Source organism: Xenopus laevis, chromosome 1S, assembly GCF_017654675.1.
Source record: "Xenopus laevis strain J_2021 chromosome 1S, Xenopus_laevis_v10.1, whole genome shotgun sequence".
Classification (NCBI taxonomy): domain Eukaryota; kingdom Metazoa; phylum Chordata; class Amphibia; order Anura; family Pipidae; genus Xenopus; species Xenopus laevis.
The window spans coordinates 26,484,218-26,499,575 of record NC_054372.1 but is presented as its reverse complement, the minus strand read 5'-3'; the positions used below and the strand labels follow the sequence as shown (position 1 = coordinate 26,499,575).

The 15,358-nt window shown below is 39.8% G+C and overlaps 1 protein-coding gene across 6 annotated transcripts in view; it reads left to right on the top strand.

The window, feature by feature from the left end:
* atp8a1.S (ATPase, aminophospholipid transporter (APLT), class I, type 8A, member 1 S homeolog) overlaps positions 1–15,358 on the top strand; it is a 149,914-nt gene that overhangs the window by 91,195 nt on the left and 43,361 nt on the right. For all 6 annotated transcript variants that reach the window (XM_018243125.2, XM_041579450.1, XM_018243124.2 and 3 more), the window contains 3 exons: positions 2,513–2,597; positions 6,180–6,319; positions 13,153–13,291. In XM_018243125.2, coding sequence (XP_018098614.1) covers positions 2,513–2,597; positions 6,180–6,319; positions 13,153–13,291 — 364 coding nt within the window. The remainder of the gene's footprint in view (positions 1–2,512; positions 2,598–6,179; positions 6,320–13,152; positions 13,292–15,358) is intronic.

Genomic DNA, 15,358 nt, shown 5'->3' with positions numbered 1-15,358 from the left:
TAAACCATGGCAAGCAAGAAGGCAAGGGCAGAACACAGCAAAGAAATTCAAATAAGTAATCAGCCCCCCAAAAAAGAGGGAAACATAAGCAGAAAGCTGAAATCAGGGGAGGGGGGTGGTCTTGGCAAAGGCATAGCATATTAATAAGTGTCGTTTAGTAATATGTAAGCAAAGCCATTCTTTACATTTTAAGGCACCTACAAACTATAAATTATAATTCATAATGTACCCCCTAATTTATAAAGATAAGTGATCACCTCGGAGTTATGCGGTGCTTTTATATGGTCACATAACTCCTCGGTGACTTATAATATCTTTATAAATTACAGTAGGGGGTACATTATCCACTATATAATATATATGTATAAATATATATATATATATGCATATGAAATATGCGTGTGTGTAAGTAAAAGACCAGCACGCATTTATGTGTGGGCTGCTTTGATTTTTTTGCCAGGGCTGCTTTTTACTCCCAGTCCGGCCCTGCTTCTCCCTCTGCATAAATGTCTTTGTAGATTTTGAAGTGTGTTTGGGGTCATTGTCTTGTTGGAATATCCAACCCCTGCATAACTTCAACTCTGTGATTGATGCTTGAACATTATCCTGAAGAATTTGTTGATATTGGGTTGAATTCACCCGACCCTTGACTTTAACAAGGGCCCCAGTCCCTGAACTAGCCACACAGCCCCACAGCATGATGGGACCTCCACCAAATTTGACAGTAGGTAGCAGTAGTTTTTCTTGGAATGTGGTGTTCTTCTTCCGCCATGCAAAGCGCTTTTTGTTATGACAAAATAACTACATTTTTGTCTCATCAGTCCAAAGCACTTTGTTCCAAAATGACTGTGGCTTGTCTAAATGAGCTTTTGCATACAACAAGCGACTGTTTGTGAGTGCAGAAAGGGCTTCTTTCTCATCACCCTGCCATACACATGTTCTTTGTGCAAATTGCGCTGAATTGTAGAACGATGTACAGATACACCATCTGCAGCAAGATGTTCTTGCAGGTCTTTGGAGGTGATCTGTGTGTTGTTTGTAACCATTCTCACAATCCTCTGCATAGTTATATGCATTCAAATTAGCAAAATTACAAGGGTACCCAAATTTTTGCACTGCCAGTTTTTCACATTTGATTTAATTTCATACAACTGAATACTGCTTCACTAAAAATCTTTGTTTAGAAAACACCCCAGTACTCAGATGTTCCTGGTAAATGAAAGACATACCACTGTTATCTTTTTTGTTGAAAGTGGAGTAAATCATTATGCAGGCTGAGAGGGGTCCCCAAACTTTTTCATATGACTGTATTATTTTCTACTTCAGGTAACTTAAACAAAATAAGTTATATTAGGCATTATTTTTGTCACACAATAAGACATTCATCATTCATTCAAAAGTGTTCGCTATACCTTTGTTGAATTCTGAGACTTGAAGCTCCTTTGCCTTTTGTGCAACACCCACTGTAGAAAGCTGAGGGACTTCAATTCTCAGAATCCATAATTTAATTTTCACGAAACCAGCTAAGGAAGGGGGTTGCATTACACTATGGATATTGACAAGCACAGATACAGACTTTTGGTTTACTATAAATCAATAAAATAATGTATACCTCTCTAAAAAAAAAATGTATCGATTGGGAAGCTCGCTTAGTATTTATGCACCTTTTTGACTAGCTGAATGTGCTCATGTCATAAAAAGGGGGGTATATTTTCCCATTAATGCTAAATAAATAAATAATACTAATAGATAAAAAAATGTTTACAACAACATTGAATTACTAGGCATCCTTAATGATACTTCAATTCATTCTTTAATACATTTGCCACCCTATCTATTATTTAAGCCAGTGAAAAGCCAGAAGGAATCTAATTGATCTAACATGAATTATTAGTGTCAACAAAAAATAATTTAAGCTAGCTGTACATGGAGCTCCAAGTCTGTACATGGAGCTCCAAGTATTCAGCTAGGTCACCAAACCTGACAGTCTCTGCCCAATTTGAGTGCTGGACCAAATGGGTAGATCTGAGAGCATCATAATGCAGGATTGCAGGTCAGTTTTATTAAGAGGAAATTAACCTGTGTACCTTAAGAATGACCACACAAGAATGAGGAGAACAAATAAGGGGTCATTTACTAGCCTGCCTGAAGATGGCTAGAGCCAAATCTTGGACGCAGAACTGCACTTGCTTATGCTTAGGTAATTTCTTGTCACAAGACTTTAACGTACATTAAGCTAACAGTTATTTGTATTTAAAGGGGAACTCCACAAAAACATAACTCAAAGGAGAGTTCAACCCTACGTAGACCTCCCTCCTCCCCCATCTTAGCTGCTAACCTGGGGAAATGCCCCTAACTTTTTAATTACTCCTCGGTGCAGATTCAGGGAATGCAGTTTGTGGCAGCCATCTTCCGGGTCTGAAATGGGAAATGTATCACAGTATAATGAACGTGCTCCCTGGATATTCAAGCTACAAAATATGACATGCCAGTTTTTTCTCATCTGATCTAGGATACAGTCATTTATGACCGTTTGGCTGAAACATCAAAGTACAAAGAAATTACATTAAAACATTTGGAACAGTTTGCGACGGAAGGTGGGTTTGATACAGCTTTTGCTTGTTTTTGTGCATTTTCAGTCTTTATATCAGCTTGAAAATGTAGGCAGGCAGACAGGCCGATTGGGCCCCGCACCAATGGGTGCCCTCACTCTGGCTGGAAGGAACCCTCCATGAGCGAACGTTAACCAACACCCCCATTATTTTTCACTATGGACTGGCCTGCATGAGCTCCTTTAGTTCTTGTCTCACGTATGCGATGTATTGGGAGAAGTGTGCACTCTTACCTGCTGCCATTTAAAGAAGTTTCAGGGAGCTATGGCAAGAGCTTTTACACAGAGCTGAGGCAGGAGAAATCACATTGCTACTATGTGAAAAGAGTTTTGTTTCCATGGGTAAATACAATCAATGATACGCATCTGTCAGTACACAAATTAACACTCCATTTACAGATACATGTATTCAAATTAGGAAGCATTGCTGCTATGTCCAAAGATTTTTGTTTTCATGGACAATTATGACAGAAAAGGATACATATATATTTTATGGTTTTATGTAATTGTTTAAACAGGATAATGCAAAAGGAGAGAAGAACAGGTTAAGCCTAATAGTAAAAACCCTCTATGACAGGGGAAAGTGAGAGATACAAAGAAAAGAGGGGCGCTGCTAGCTGAAGAACAGGAGGAGATAAAGCAATATGTATGAAGTAAAGAAATGCTGCAATAAAGAATGAAGACAGATAGTGGAGGTACAAGAAATAGATGTATAAAAAAAATAAAAGTGAAAGAAAAGCAGAGCATGGGTTAAAAATATAAGGTTAGTAGTATCATTGCCAGAGACTATTATCCCACTGTTACTATAGGCACCATCTCTCCCTACTATACCTGCTATCCCACAGTCACACTCCCTTCCCAGAGACTATTATCCCACTGTTACTAAAGGCACCATCTCTCCCTACTATACCTGCTATCCCACAGTCACAGTCCCTTCCCAGAGACTATTATCCCACTGTTACTATAGGCACCATCTCTCCATACTATACCTGCTATCCCACAGCCACACTCCCTTCCCAGAGACTATTATCCCACTGTTACGATAGGCACCATCTCTCCCTACTATACCTGCTATTCCACAGCCACACTCCCTTCCCAGAGACTATTATCCCACTGTTACTATAGGCACCATGTCTTCCTACTATACCTGCTATCCCACAGTCACACTCACTTCCCAGAGACTATTATCCCACTGTTACTATAGGCACCATCTCTCCCTACTATACCTGCTATCCCACAGTCACACTCCCTTCCCAGAGACTATTATCCCACTGTTACTATAGGCATCATCTCTCCCTACTATACCTGCTATCCCACAGTCACACTCACTTCCCAGAGACTATTATCCACTGTTACTATAGACACCATCTCTCCCTACTATACCTGCTATCCCACAGTCACAGTCCCTTCCCAGAGACTATTATCCCACTGTTACTATAGGCACCATCTCTCCCTACTATACCTGCTATCCCACAGTCACACTCCCTTCCCAGAGACTATTATCCACTGTTACTATAGACACCATCTCTCCCTACTATACCTGCTATCCCACAGTCACACTCCCTTCCCAGAGACTATTATCCCACTGTTACGATAGGCACCATCTCTCCCTACTATACCTGCTATTCCACAGCCACACTCCCTTCCCAGAGACTATTATCCCACTGTTACTATAGGCACCATGTCTTCCTACTATACCTGCTATCCCACAGTCACACTCCTTTCCCAGAGACTTTTATCCACTGTTACTATAGGCACCATCTCTCCCTACTATACCTGCTATCCCACAGTCACACTCCCTTCCCAGAGACTATTATCCCACTGTTACTATAGGCACCATCTCTCCCTACTATACCTGCTATCCCACAGTCACACTCCCTTCCCAGAGACTATTATCCCACTGTTTCTTTCTATGGGCACCATCTCTCCCTACTATACCTGCTATCCCTACTTTCCTTTATGTAAAATATATCATACATTAAGTCTACTAGAAAATGTAACTGGCTCTTTAAATCTGGGGGCCCTGCCAAAGTTGCCCCAACTATATTTAGTATTTATGTACTTTTGTTTTTTTAAAGTTATACTGACATATTCCAGATTTAAGCAGGAATCTGTGCTGTTGCATAAAAAAACCCTACTGGGAGCTAATTTCACATAAGTGAATTTAACAGAAGTGCTTCAGTGTGACTTTACAGAATTCCCCACTGCTAATTTGACATTCTAAAACTAACCCCCTTCTTTCCCCAGTCACACCACAATAATTAGCCAAACCAGCAGTGTCAGTCAGTAGCACAGCTTCTTCCAGTGCAATCTCACAACATTTTTGAGAGACTTAAGCTGGCCATAGAAGATTTTTAAAACATCTTTTCGTTATCGTGAGACCAAGCTTATCTTGAAACGATCGTTTAAATGTACAATTTGTCCATCAACTAAAAAGACAATTTCAAGCGATGTTGTCTAGTTGAAGCCAAGAAAACAGAGGGTAGCTGCCTGCTTGGCAGGCATGTTCTGACAGATGTCGGCCGAAAAAATCGTTAGATGCACGATAGTTCGATTCCCACTAACCTCGCAATAATTTGACGGATTGGTTGGATTGCACTGAAGTCGGTCGTTCACCAAAGAAAAATCTTTGCATCTATGGGGACCATTAGGCTGGATAACAAATATAAACCATGTCCCCACGTATTGGTTTTTGCCTCACCCACCTATGCTTGACCCAACTCATGAGACAATGCGGGGAAAAGTGTATAGCTAATCAAGGCTGGTTAATAATGGGGAGGGCCCTGGGGTACATCCTAGTGCTCTTAAAACATTCTTACAAATAAATAAGAATTAGTCCACACTTCTCAAGGCATCTTCAAAGTTTTTTGTAAGTCTCCTTTTCAAATATACTTAAGCCCTCTATAACTTGCAGTGTTATTGACTGTCATCATTGTAACATTGGTGAATGACTAAAAGTGCAGTCTAAAAACCAGCCAGCAGAGGTCAGAAAAGTTCAAATCATGCTGGATATTTATATACTGTATAGTATTTATATAATATATATGTTGCGCTTTTGAAGGCATAGAAAAAACATAAATACAGCAAATAAAACCCAATCTGTGTGAAAGAGGAAATCTTCTGTCTATCACGTAAAGGTAAGGACAACAATGAGGGCAGCAAGTGCTGCTAATCTGTAGCTCCTAGATTCCCAATGACTGGAATGAAGGAAGATGTAGTTTAAGATCTAGTGGGCTGGAAGTTGCCCATAACTGATGCTAGGGGAATGCTTAGAGTTGTAGTTTAACCACAACCGGAGAGTGTAAGGGTGGACATCTCTGACATATATAATAAAAATATTTTAACTATTGATAATCAATATAATATGCTGCCATGCTTGGGGCCTTCTGTTTTTTCGTACCTTTAAATTGCCCCTGTTTATCATATATATGATAATATCAGGGTAGTTGGGTGTTATGTACTTCTACCTTTCATAACTATTAGTAATATAATGCAAGCTTGAGACTGAAAGGAGCAAATCTCCACCTATAACCCATAGTTATTTCTATGCCTGTGTATTTCCATTTAGGTTTACGGACTTTGTGCTTTGCTGTTGCCAGTATCCCAGACAGCACTTATGAAGAATGGTTGGATGTGTATCATAGAGCTTCCACTTCTGTACAGAACAGAGCACTGAAACTTGAGGAATGCTATGAACTCATAGAAAAAGTAAGGAATCCCTTGTTGTCATCATCTCAGCCTGTGTGTATAGCTTTTTGTGTTTAAACTGGGTCTTTGTAATATATCGTTAGGGAAAGAATTCATAGAGATATATGTAGAGGAGGGAAAGGTGTGTGGTTCTCCACTGGGAGAAACTCACCTAGGGGTAAATGGAAAAAACAAATGAATCTCTTTGTAGCAGGGTGAGATCCAAATCAGAAGCTGCCGTGTCAGGGCCTGAACTTAAAGGGATTGTTCAGCTTTTACTTATTTAGCTTTTTATTCAGCAGCTGCCCAGTTTGTAATGTCAGCAATCTGGTTGCTAGGGCCATAATTAACCTAGCAACTATGCACTGGTTTGAATGAGAGGCTGATATATGAATAGAAGAGGGCCTGAATAGAAGGAGGGGTAACAAAAACTAAAAATAATAATACATGTATAGCCTTACAGGCCATTTGTGTTTTAGATGCAGCCAGTGACCTATTTGAAATCTGGAAAGATCCACAAGAAGAAGGCAAATAATTCAGAAACTATAAAAAAATAAAGGCCAATTGAAAAGTTGACTAAAGTGATCCATTCTAGAACATACTAAAAATGAACTTAAAGGTGAACCACCCCATTCAGTAGAGACTTCCTTTCTTATTCCATTTGTTTGTGTACTTCCTGTAGAACCCATAGAAGAAAGATCATTCGAAGCAGAGACTTGTAGTTCACAACCAGCTCTAGATTTATATGGCATAATTACAATGCTTCTACAGTAAATTGGCAAATTCAAAACAGGGCCTGAGTACTTCTCCAGTGCACTGGCATGGTATTTACATGCATTTGTACAAAGTCTACCTTTAATTCTTTGTAGCTAGCATTAGTGTCTCTGTCTCTCTGTCTCTCTCTCTCTCTCTCTCTCTCTCTCTCTCTCACACTCTCTCTCTCTCTCTCTCTCTCTCTCTCTCTATAGTGAATAAAGTACCCCCTCTTGTAAAATATAAGGATATTATAAGTTACCGAGGAGTTTCATGACCATTTCAGTACCCTCATATTTTACAACTGGGGGTACTTTATTAATTATAATACACAAATTTTAGTGAGTCATGTGACAGAAATTACATACCTACTCACCGTTTATAACTGATGACATCACTACTCACCGTTTATAAGGATATAATTTACAAGATATTCACAGCTTTTGTGTATTATATATATCTCGCTCTCTTTCTTTCTCTCCTTCTCTTTTTCTTTCTCACTCACTCTCTCCCTCTCTGTGTCTCTCTCTATATATCTCTCTCTCTAGATATCTCGCTCTCTTTCTTTCTCTCTCACTCTCTGTTCCCCCCCCCCCTTGTTTTTCAGTCTCCATTGGTGGCAGTGATGTACTCTCATCTTTACACCTAATAACACTTTGATTTATCAGGTGTTCTGCAGCTGTATTTCTGGCAGGCTTTGAATCATTATTATAGCACAGGCTTCATTCTCACTCTGACTCTGCCTGGCATTTCAGTTCCAAAAGCAAAGCAGTAGCTAATACCAGATTCTACAAGTGTATGAAATGAAGTCATTGCCATATCTCTGTTGTATGTATTATTCACACGCAGCACCCGATGAAAAGGAAAATCCTTTACAGAACTGCTCAGAGCACTTGGCACTTGTGTGGAGTTTTTGTGATTGTGTGCTTTTTTGGATTAAAGTCGTTTATTTCTCCATTGCTTTCTGGCCAATGCAAACAGCGGCAAGATGGTGTTGCGTGGCTCAAGGATTATCCCTGCATTATCTCCGTGCCATAAAACCCGTACTGGCATGCTAGAAAAAGTCTAGTCGAGAAGCATACAGCTAGAAAATAATAGTTGTGGCTCTGACCCTGTGGGCCATATTTAGCAGTATTTTGTAATGTTGTGCATATTTGTGAAAAATTGCTAAAAGATTTAATATACATAATTTTTTTTTGCTCTTTTAAAAAAAATAATCTCTACTCAATCACCTAATTAAACTAAGAATGAAGCACTTATATTATAGAAAAAGCAAATTGGTAAAAAATAAAGGAGTGTGGGAACTGGTTATATGGACCCACATTTCCAGTATGGTGACTGCACAGCACTTTCACTCTGTGCCAGAACCATTTGTTTTACCAGTGACTGATTGTATGTCCTGCCTTACTTGTGAGGAACATTTGCATGTTTATAATTTGAAGGAGACATAGGATAATTGAAAAAAAAAAACCCTAGTTTTGTAGGCAATTGTAAATAATATATGGTGTTGGTTTCACATTGTCTAAAAATCAATATTAACTGTAAAAATAACTCCTTTATTGGAGCTCCCTATAGATGTTTCCTGGTCCCTGTTTCAAATGAGGGGTGGGCGTGTCCTAACTGTCCCTACCACAAGCACAGTAGGAGAGGGACAGCCAATCACAGATCTGCAGTCGCACAAGCAAAGACTAAAGTTCCCTATCAGGTCCTGCTAGCTGCTGATTGGTTCCTGTCCTGCAGTATAGTGAGCTGAGAGCCGCCGGCTCCCCTGCACAGCCTGGGAATTCAGGGAGCAGGGAGTAAAAGAGAAAGGAGGGATTATTAGGGTTTTTGCATAAATATTCAATAAATCTGCCTGAAACTCTACTTTTTTAAGTGCAATTCTTCTATATTTAAAAAAGTAAATTGTTTTTAACACAAAATGCCTCCTTTTATATATGTATCACTTACGTATTAACTGGGGGATGCCAAAATTTTAGCGCCCCCCCGGTATTTCTAGTTGCTTACCTCCCTTACTGGGCTGGTTATTTTTTTTCAAAAAATGTACCAGCCAGGGGACTTACACCAACAGTGTTCTAGTGGAATAGCTTAAAGGAACAGTTCAATGTGAAAATAAAAACTGGGTAAATAGATAGGCTGTGCAAAATAAAAAATGGTTCTAATATAGTTAGTTAGCCAAAAATGTAATGAATAAAGACTGGAGTGACTGGATGTCTAACATAATAGCCAGAATCCAACTTCCTGCTTTTCAGCTCTCTAACTCTGAGTTAGTCAGCGACTTGAAGGGGGGCCACATGGGACATAACTGTTCAGTGAGTTTGCAATTGATCCTCAGCATTCAGCTCAGATTCAAAAGCAACAGCCTTTATACATTACATTTTTGCCTAACTAACTATATCAGAAACATTTTTTATTTTTTATTTTATTTTGCACAGCCTATCTATTTACCCAGTAACCATTCCTTTAAACCACCGTTAGACCACGTACACTAAAGCACAACAAAGAATAAAGACATAAAGGTGGCAACCCTAGATAAAGCATTTCTATCATTTCTAGCCATGTCCTATATTGAGCTTTAATTCTACTTTACACTGTTGTGCCTGTGTGTACTTTCCATTATACTGACTTGGGATAGCATACAGATTGCACACACAGCAACAACACACACACATGTCCATGTACAGTCTGAGCCAGTGTAGTAGAGACAGGTCGCCATCAGGGGATATACCTAAAGAACATATCCAAAATACGATCATTTATCACCCAAGACGCTGCCAAAATTCTTATTCACTCTCTCATCATATCGCGTCTAGACTACTGTAACTCTCTTTTAATTGGCCTCCCCCTCCAGAGACTGTCACCTCTCCAGTCCATAATGAACACTGCTGCGAGGCTCATACACCTCAGCAACCGCTCCTCCTCTGCCTCGCCATTCTGTCAATCCCTGCACTGGCTTCCGTTACCTTTCAGAATCAAATTCAAATTAATGACACTGACTTTCAAAGCACTTCATAATTCTGCCCCACCCTACATCTCTGAACTCATCTCTATATACTCACCCACTCGCTTACTACGCTCCTCTACTGACCTGCTACTCAACTCTTCTCTCATTACCTCCTCACATGCTCGCATTCAAGACTTTGCAAGGGCTGCACCCCTCCTCTGGAACGCTCTCCCACGGTCTGTCCGACTTTCTCCCAACCTTTCTACTTTCAAGAAATCTCTGAAAACGCACTTCTTTCGAGAAGCCTACCCTCACTCTGCTTAACTACCAAACGCAATACCACATTTCTCACCCACTCAATTCGATCTTGCCCACTCCCACACCTTGTGTATTACTCCCTTCCCTTTAGACTGTATGCCTATGCATAGGGCCTTCCTCACCTTTTTGTACCTGTATTGATTGTGATGTTTGTTACTCCATATATTCTATGTATGTAATTCATGTGATGTAGTTGTATAATCACATTTACTTTACAGTGCTACGCAATATGTTGGCGCTATATAAATACATGTTAATAATAATAATAATAATAATCAGGGGGGTACAGGGGGTACAAGTGTCCCGGGCCTGAAAGGGGGCCTGGCAGTGCTGCACTTTCGAAAAAGCCGGGCCACCCTTGACATCGCCGAAGCCGTGCGGGCATTTCCGAGGTCCCGAACAGCTGAAATGCGGAAGTGCCAAAGAGCCGAACTCCCGAAGCAGTGAAAAGACCCAGAAGCCACTAAAACAGCCGAAGCCGAACTCCCGAAGCGGTGAAAAGACCCACCGCTACGAAAACATCCGAAGCCGAACTCCCGAAACGGCGCAAAGACCCGTAGCCACCAAAATAACCGAAGCCGAACTCCCGAAGCAGCAAAATGTCCGACCCGAAGTCACGAAAACAGCCGAAGCCGAACTCTCGAAGCAGCGAAAAGACCCGAAGATACGAAAATAGCCAAACTCCCGAAGAATAGTAGAAGCTGAACTCCTGAAGCCGCAAAAAGTCCGACCACAAAGTCATGAAAACAGCTGGAATTGAAGTCCTGAAGCCGCAAAAATACCCGAAGTCACGAAAACAGCCGAAGCTGAACTCCTGAAGCGGCGAAAAGACCTGAAGCTACGATAACAGCCGAAGCCAAACTCCCGAAGCTGCGCAAAGAACCGAAGCCACAGAAAAAGCCAAAGCCAAACTCCCGAAGCAACAAAAGTCCGACCCAAAAACAGACGAAATTGAAGTCCTGAAGCGGCGAAAAGACCCAAAGTCACGAAAACAGCAAAAGCCAAACTCCTGAAGCGGCAAAAAGACCCTAAGCTACGAAAACAGCCGAAGCTGAACTCCCGAAGCGGCGAAAAGACCCGAAGTGGCCTCGAGTAGACCCAAGTGGCATCGAGTAGAGATATGCATAATGGAGGAGGTACCTGTTAATATAGGAAGGGATCACCTTGTGGACATGCTGCTCTCTAAACTCTGCCTTCTGCTATTTATAAATATAAATATTATTATCAAGACTTCCCTGCAAATGACAACCAAACCTCACAGTCCATCTCCTGGCTGCAGCTGGCATTGAAAATAAACCTGGTGCTTGTAAATCTTAATGTGCTGTTTAGTGTGTGTTTTTCTTTACTAAGGGCAGACTTAATGCCATGTTTGATGTAAGGTTTAGGTAATGCTGAAGCTGGTTCTGTATCCCATGGCACAGTGAGTGTTATTTTAAACATTTGCTCAGTACCCTGTACTATGTAACAATATCATCGGCAGAAAAGGTGCTAAGAGCTGCATTTCTGAAATGGAAAAGGGCTTTTCCTCAGAGCTTTAATCTGAGTCGTCAATGCCAGTAAAAATAAAGAAAATCTCTTCTACATGATTTTTATGGATTGCACGAAGAAAGTCTTGGCGATTGTTGAAAGCCTATATACACATTGCAAGGACTTTTATAGCTTAAACAGATCAATGTACCACGGCTTGTACAAGGTATACTTTTCATTTGTTGATCAGAGAGCCTACCATATACACGTATAGGACCTGTTATCCAGAATTCTCGGGACCTGGGGATTTCCGGATAACTGATGTGCACATGATTTGGACCTTCATACCTTAAGTCTACCAGAAAATCATTTAAACATTAAATAAACCCAATAGGCTTATTCTTTGTAAAAATAAAACAGTACCTTGTATTTGATCTAAAATAAGATATAATTAATCCTTATTGGAAGCAAAACCAGCCTATTGGGCTTTTTTAACGATTTTTTAGTAGACTTGAGACATGAAGATCCAAATTATGGAAACACCCCTTATCTGGAAACCCCCAGGTCCCTAGAATTCTGGATAACAGATCCCATACCTGTACAAGATAACCTCACCCCAGTTCAGATAATACAGGTACTTCATTCATGAGTTGTGACTTTTTGCCACAAATACCTTTACACCATTAGTGTCACCCCAAATATGTTAAGAATATGGCCTGACCTAGTGATGATATCTTAGTTTAGTTTTATTATTACAGAGAAAAAGGAAATTGTTTTTAAAAATTTGCATTATTTGGATAAAATGGAGTCTATGGGAGATGGCCTTCCCGTAATTTGGAGAAATGAGATATAAGGGTTAGGTAGGTTTTGTCTCATCACTAGGTCAGGCCATATTCTAAACATTTTTGGGGTGACACTAATGGTGTAAAGGTATTTGTGGCAATAAGCCACAACTCCTGAATGAAGTACCTGTATTATCTGAACTGAGGTGAGGTTATCTTGTACAGGTATGGGATCTGTTATCCAGAATTCTTGGGACCTGGGGGTTTCCGGATAAGGGGTCCTTCCATAATTTGGATCTTCATGTCTCAAGTCTACTAAAAAATCATTAAAAAAGCCCAATAGGCTGGTTTTGCTTCCAATAAGGATTAATTATATCTTATTTTGGATCAAATACAAGGTACTGTTTTATTGCTACAAAGAAAAAGGAAATCATTTTAAAAAATTTGGATTCATTTATTATAATGGAGCCTGTGGGAGACGGCCTTTCTGTAATTCGGAACTCTCTGGATAACGGGTTTCCGGATCACGGGTTCCCATACCTGCATTTTTTTTTTTTATTTGTCTTAATTTTGTATTTATTCTTTTATAGAATCTACATTTACTTGGAGCCACGGCCATTGAAGACAAGCTACAAGACAATGTGCCAGAAACGATAGAGACATTAGTCAAGGCGGATATCAGGATCTGGGTTCTAACAGGAGATAAGCAGGAAACTGCTATTAATATAGGTATAATTATGTATTTCCATGAATTTCTAGTCCACCTTTGTATAAAGGTTACAGTGATTGGTCCATGATCCATTTAAAACCCCTCGCAAATCCAGCAAAGATTGTTCCCCATACACAGTATTAGCTGTTATTTGTGCATACAAACCCAGTCTGAAGCGCTAAAATCCTTATTTTCTACACTAAATCACAACTCTGAAAGATTTTCTTTTTGTAGATGATTGCAAATAAAATATAGAAGATAGAGGGGCTACTTAATGAGTAATAAAGTTTGCGTCCTAGTTGAACCTATACGATATACATTTTATCGCTTTCCTTTTACACAACAGTTATAGAAAAAATAGCCAGTAGGTGGCAGTGTTGCTTTGTGCTCTTACAATTTAACCTGTGATGATGCTTCTGTAAAAAGTACGTATTTTAACTTGAATATTCAAAAAACTAACGAGAATCCTTTGCCATTATTTATTTTAGAAGGTGTAGGAAAAAACTGTTTAGCTTTCAGTTTTTTCCCCTTTTAGAAGCAGCATATAATCTCTTTTTATTACATGCACATGAATCATGTACGTCTTTATTTTAGTTTATCAAATTGTGAATAAATATTTCTACTGGAATCAAAAAAAATGGAGTCTTAAAAAAAACACGTTTTTTTTAATAAAAAAACCAAAATTTTATAAAAACGCCCACATAACACAGAAACCCCTAATATAAGCATCACAGTTAACTGTTTCTTTAAAAAGTATGAATAAATGCCATTTTCTATGCTGAAATCCATCTTTTTAACAATTTTTTCGCTTTCTGCAACATTTGAGATCCTGGCAGGGAAGGAGGGACTAAACACTGATGTTACAAATTGTAACAACTTCTCCACAGCTTACAGACAGCATGCAGGAACTACATAACCCACAATGCATTGCACTATGATGTTCCTTTCCTTATTGAAATCACGTGTGCAGATAATTGTGGGGTTTGGAGGATGCAGGCTGGGGACAGGTGGCTGTTGTTACAAAGTAACAGTAGTCAGCCAGCTCAGCAAAGTAGTCAGAGAGATCAGCAGGAGAGCAGGGGCCTAGGCTTAGGGAACGGTTCCAAACCATTCACCAAAAATCATGAAAAGTCTGCATATTTTTTAATTGATATATATTGCAAAGTTGCTTGAAATTATGTTTACTTTTTTAAAAAAGCTTAAGTTATATTTGTGTGGAGTTCCCCTTCAAGGTTTGTCATAAATCTTCCAGACAAGAAAAGTCAACCCATAAGGGCTATTCCACACGGGGAGATAGCGACGCGTTTGCGGTCGCGGCGACAAAGCGCCGCGCCAGTCGCCGCGACCGGCGCAGGCGACAGTTTTGTATGGGCGCCTATGTAAAAACGCCTGTGCTAACCACACGAGGCGATGCGCTTTTCAACAGTCGCCTGAAAATGCCTCGCCAGGCTTTTTCAGGCGACTGTTGAAAAGCGCATCGCCTCGTCGCTATCTCCCCGTGTGGACTAGCCCTAACAGAAGCTGATGCTACAGAGCTGATTTTTAATTCATATGCAAAGTGCACTGGTTTCTGAACTACAGGGCTTGTAACCTGTAAATGAATGGCTGCCCCCATGGCTACACAGCAGCTTGTTTATGTAAACTATAGATGTGTCGCTGAAGCAAGCACACCATTTTACCAGTGCACAGCACCAGTAAATTATATTGTCATTACTTTAAAACATTTTAACTTTTTGGTGTGACAGTTTCTTTAAGTTTTAGGTTTCCTTTAAATATCCATTTAGAGATCATTTAAAAAGAGTTGTGCTGCAAATCAAATAATACACTTAGTGTTTATCGAAGAATTATTTCACCTGGGTGATACCTAGGGGCACATTTACTAAGGGTCGAATTTCGAAGTTAAAAAACTTCGAAATGCGACCATCGAATTTGATACTTCTATAGTCTTGGGTTTTTTTCGATCAAAAACGGCCGTTTTCGAAGTAAAGATCTTTCAAACGATTTTACAAAAAAATACTTTGACTACTCAAAACTTAGCCAAACAGGAGGTCCCCCATCGGCTAAACAGCAATTTGGCAGGTTTAAGG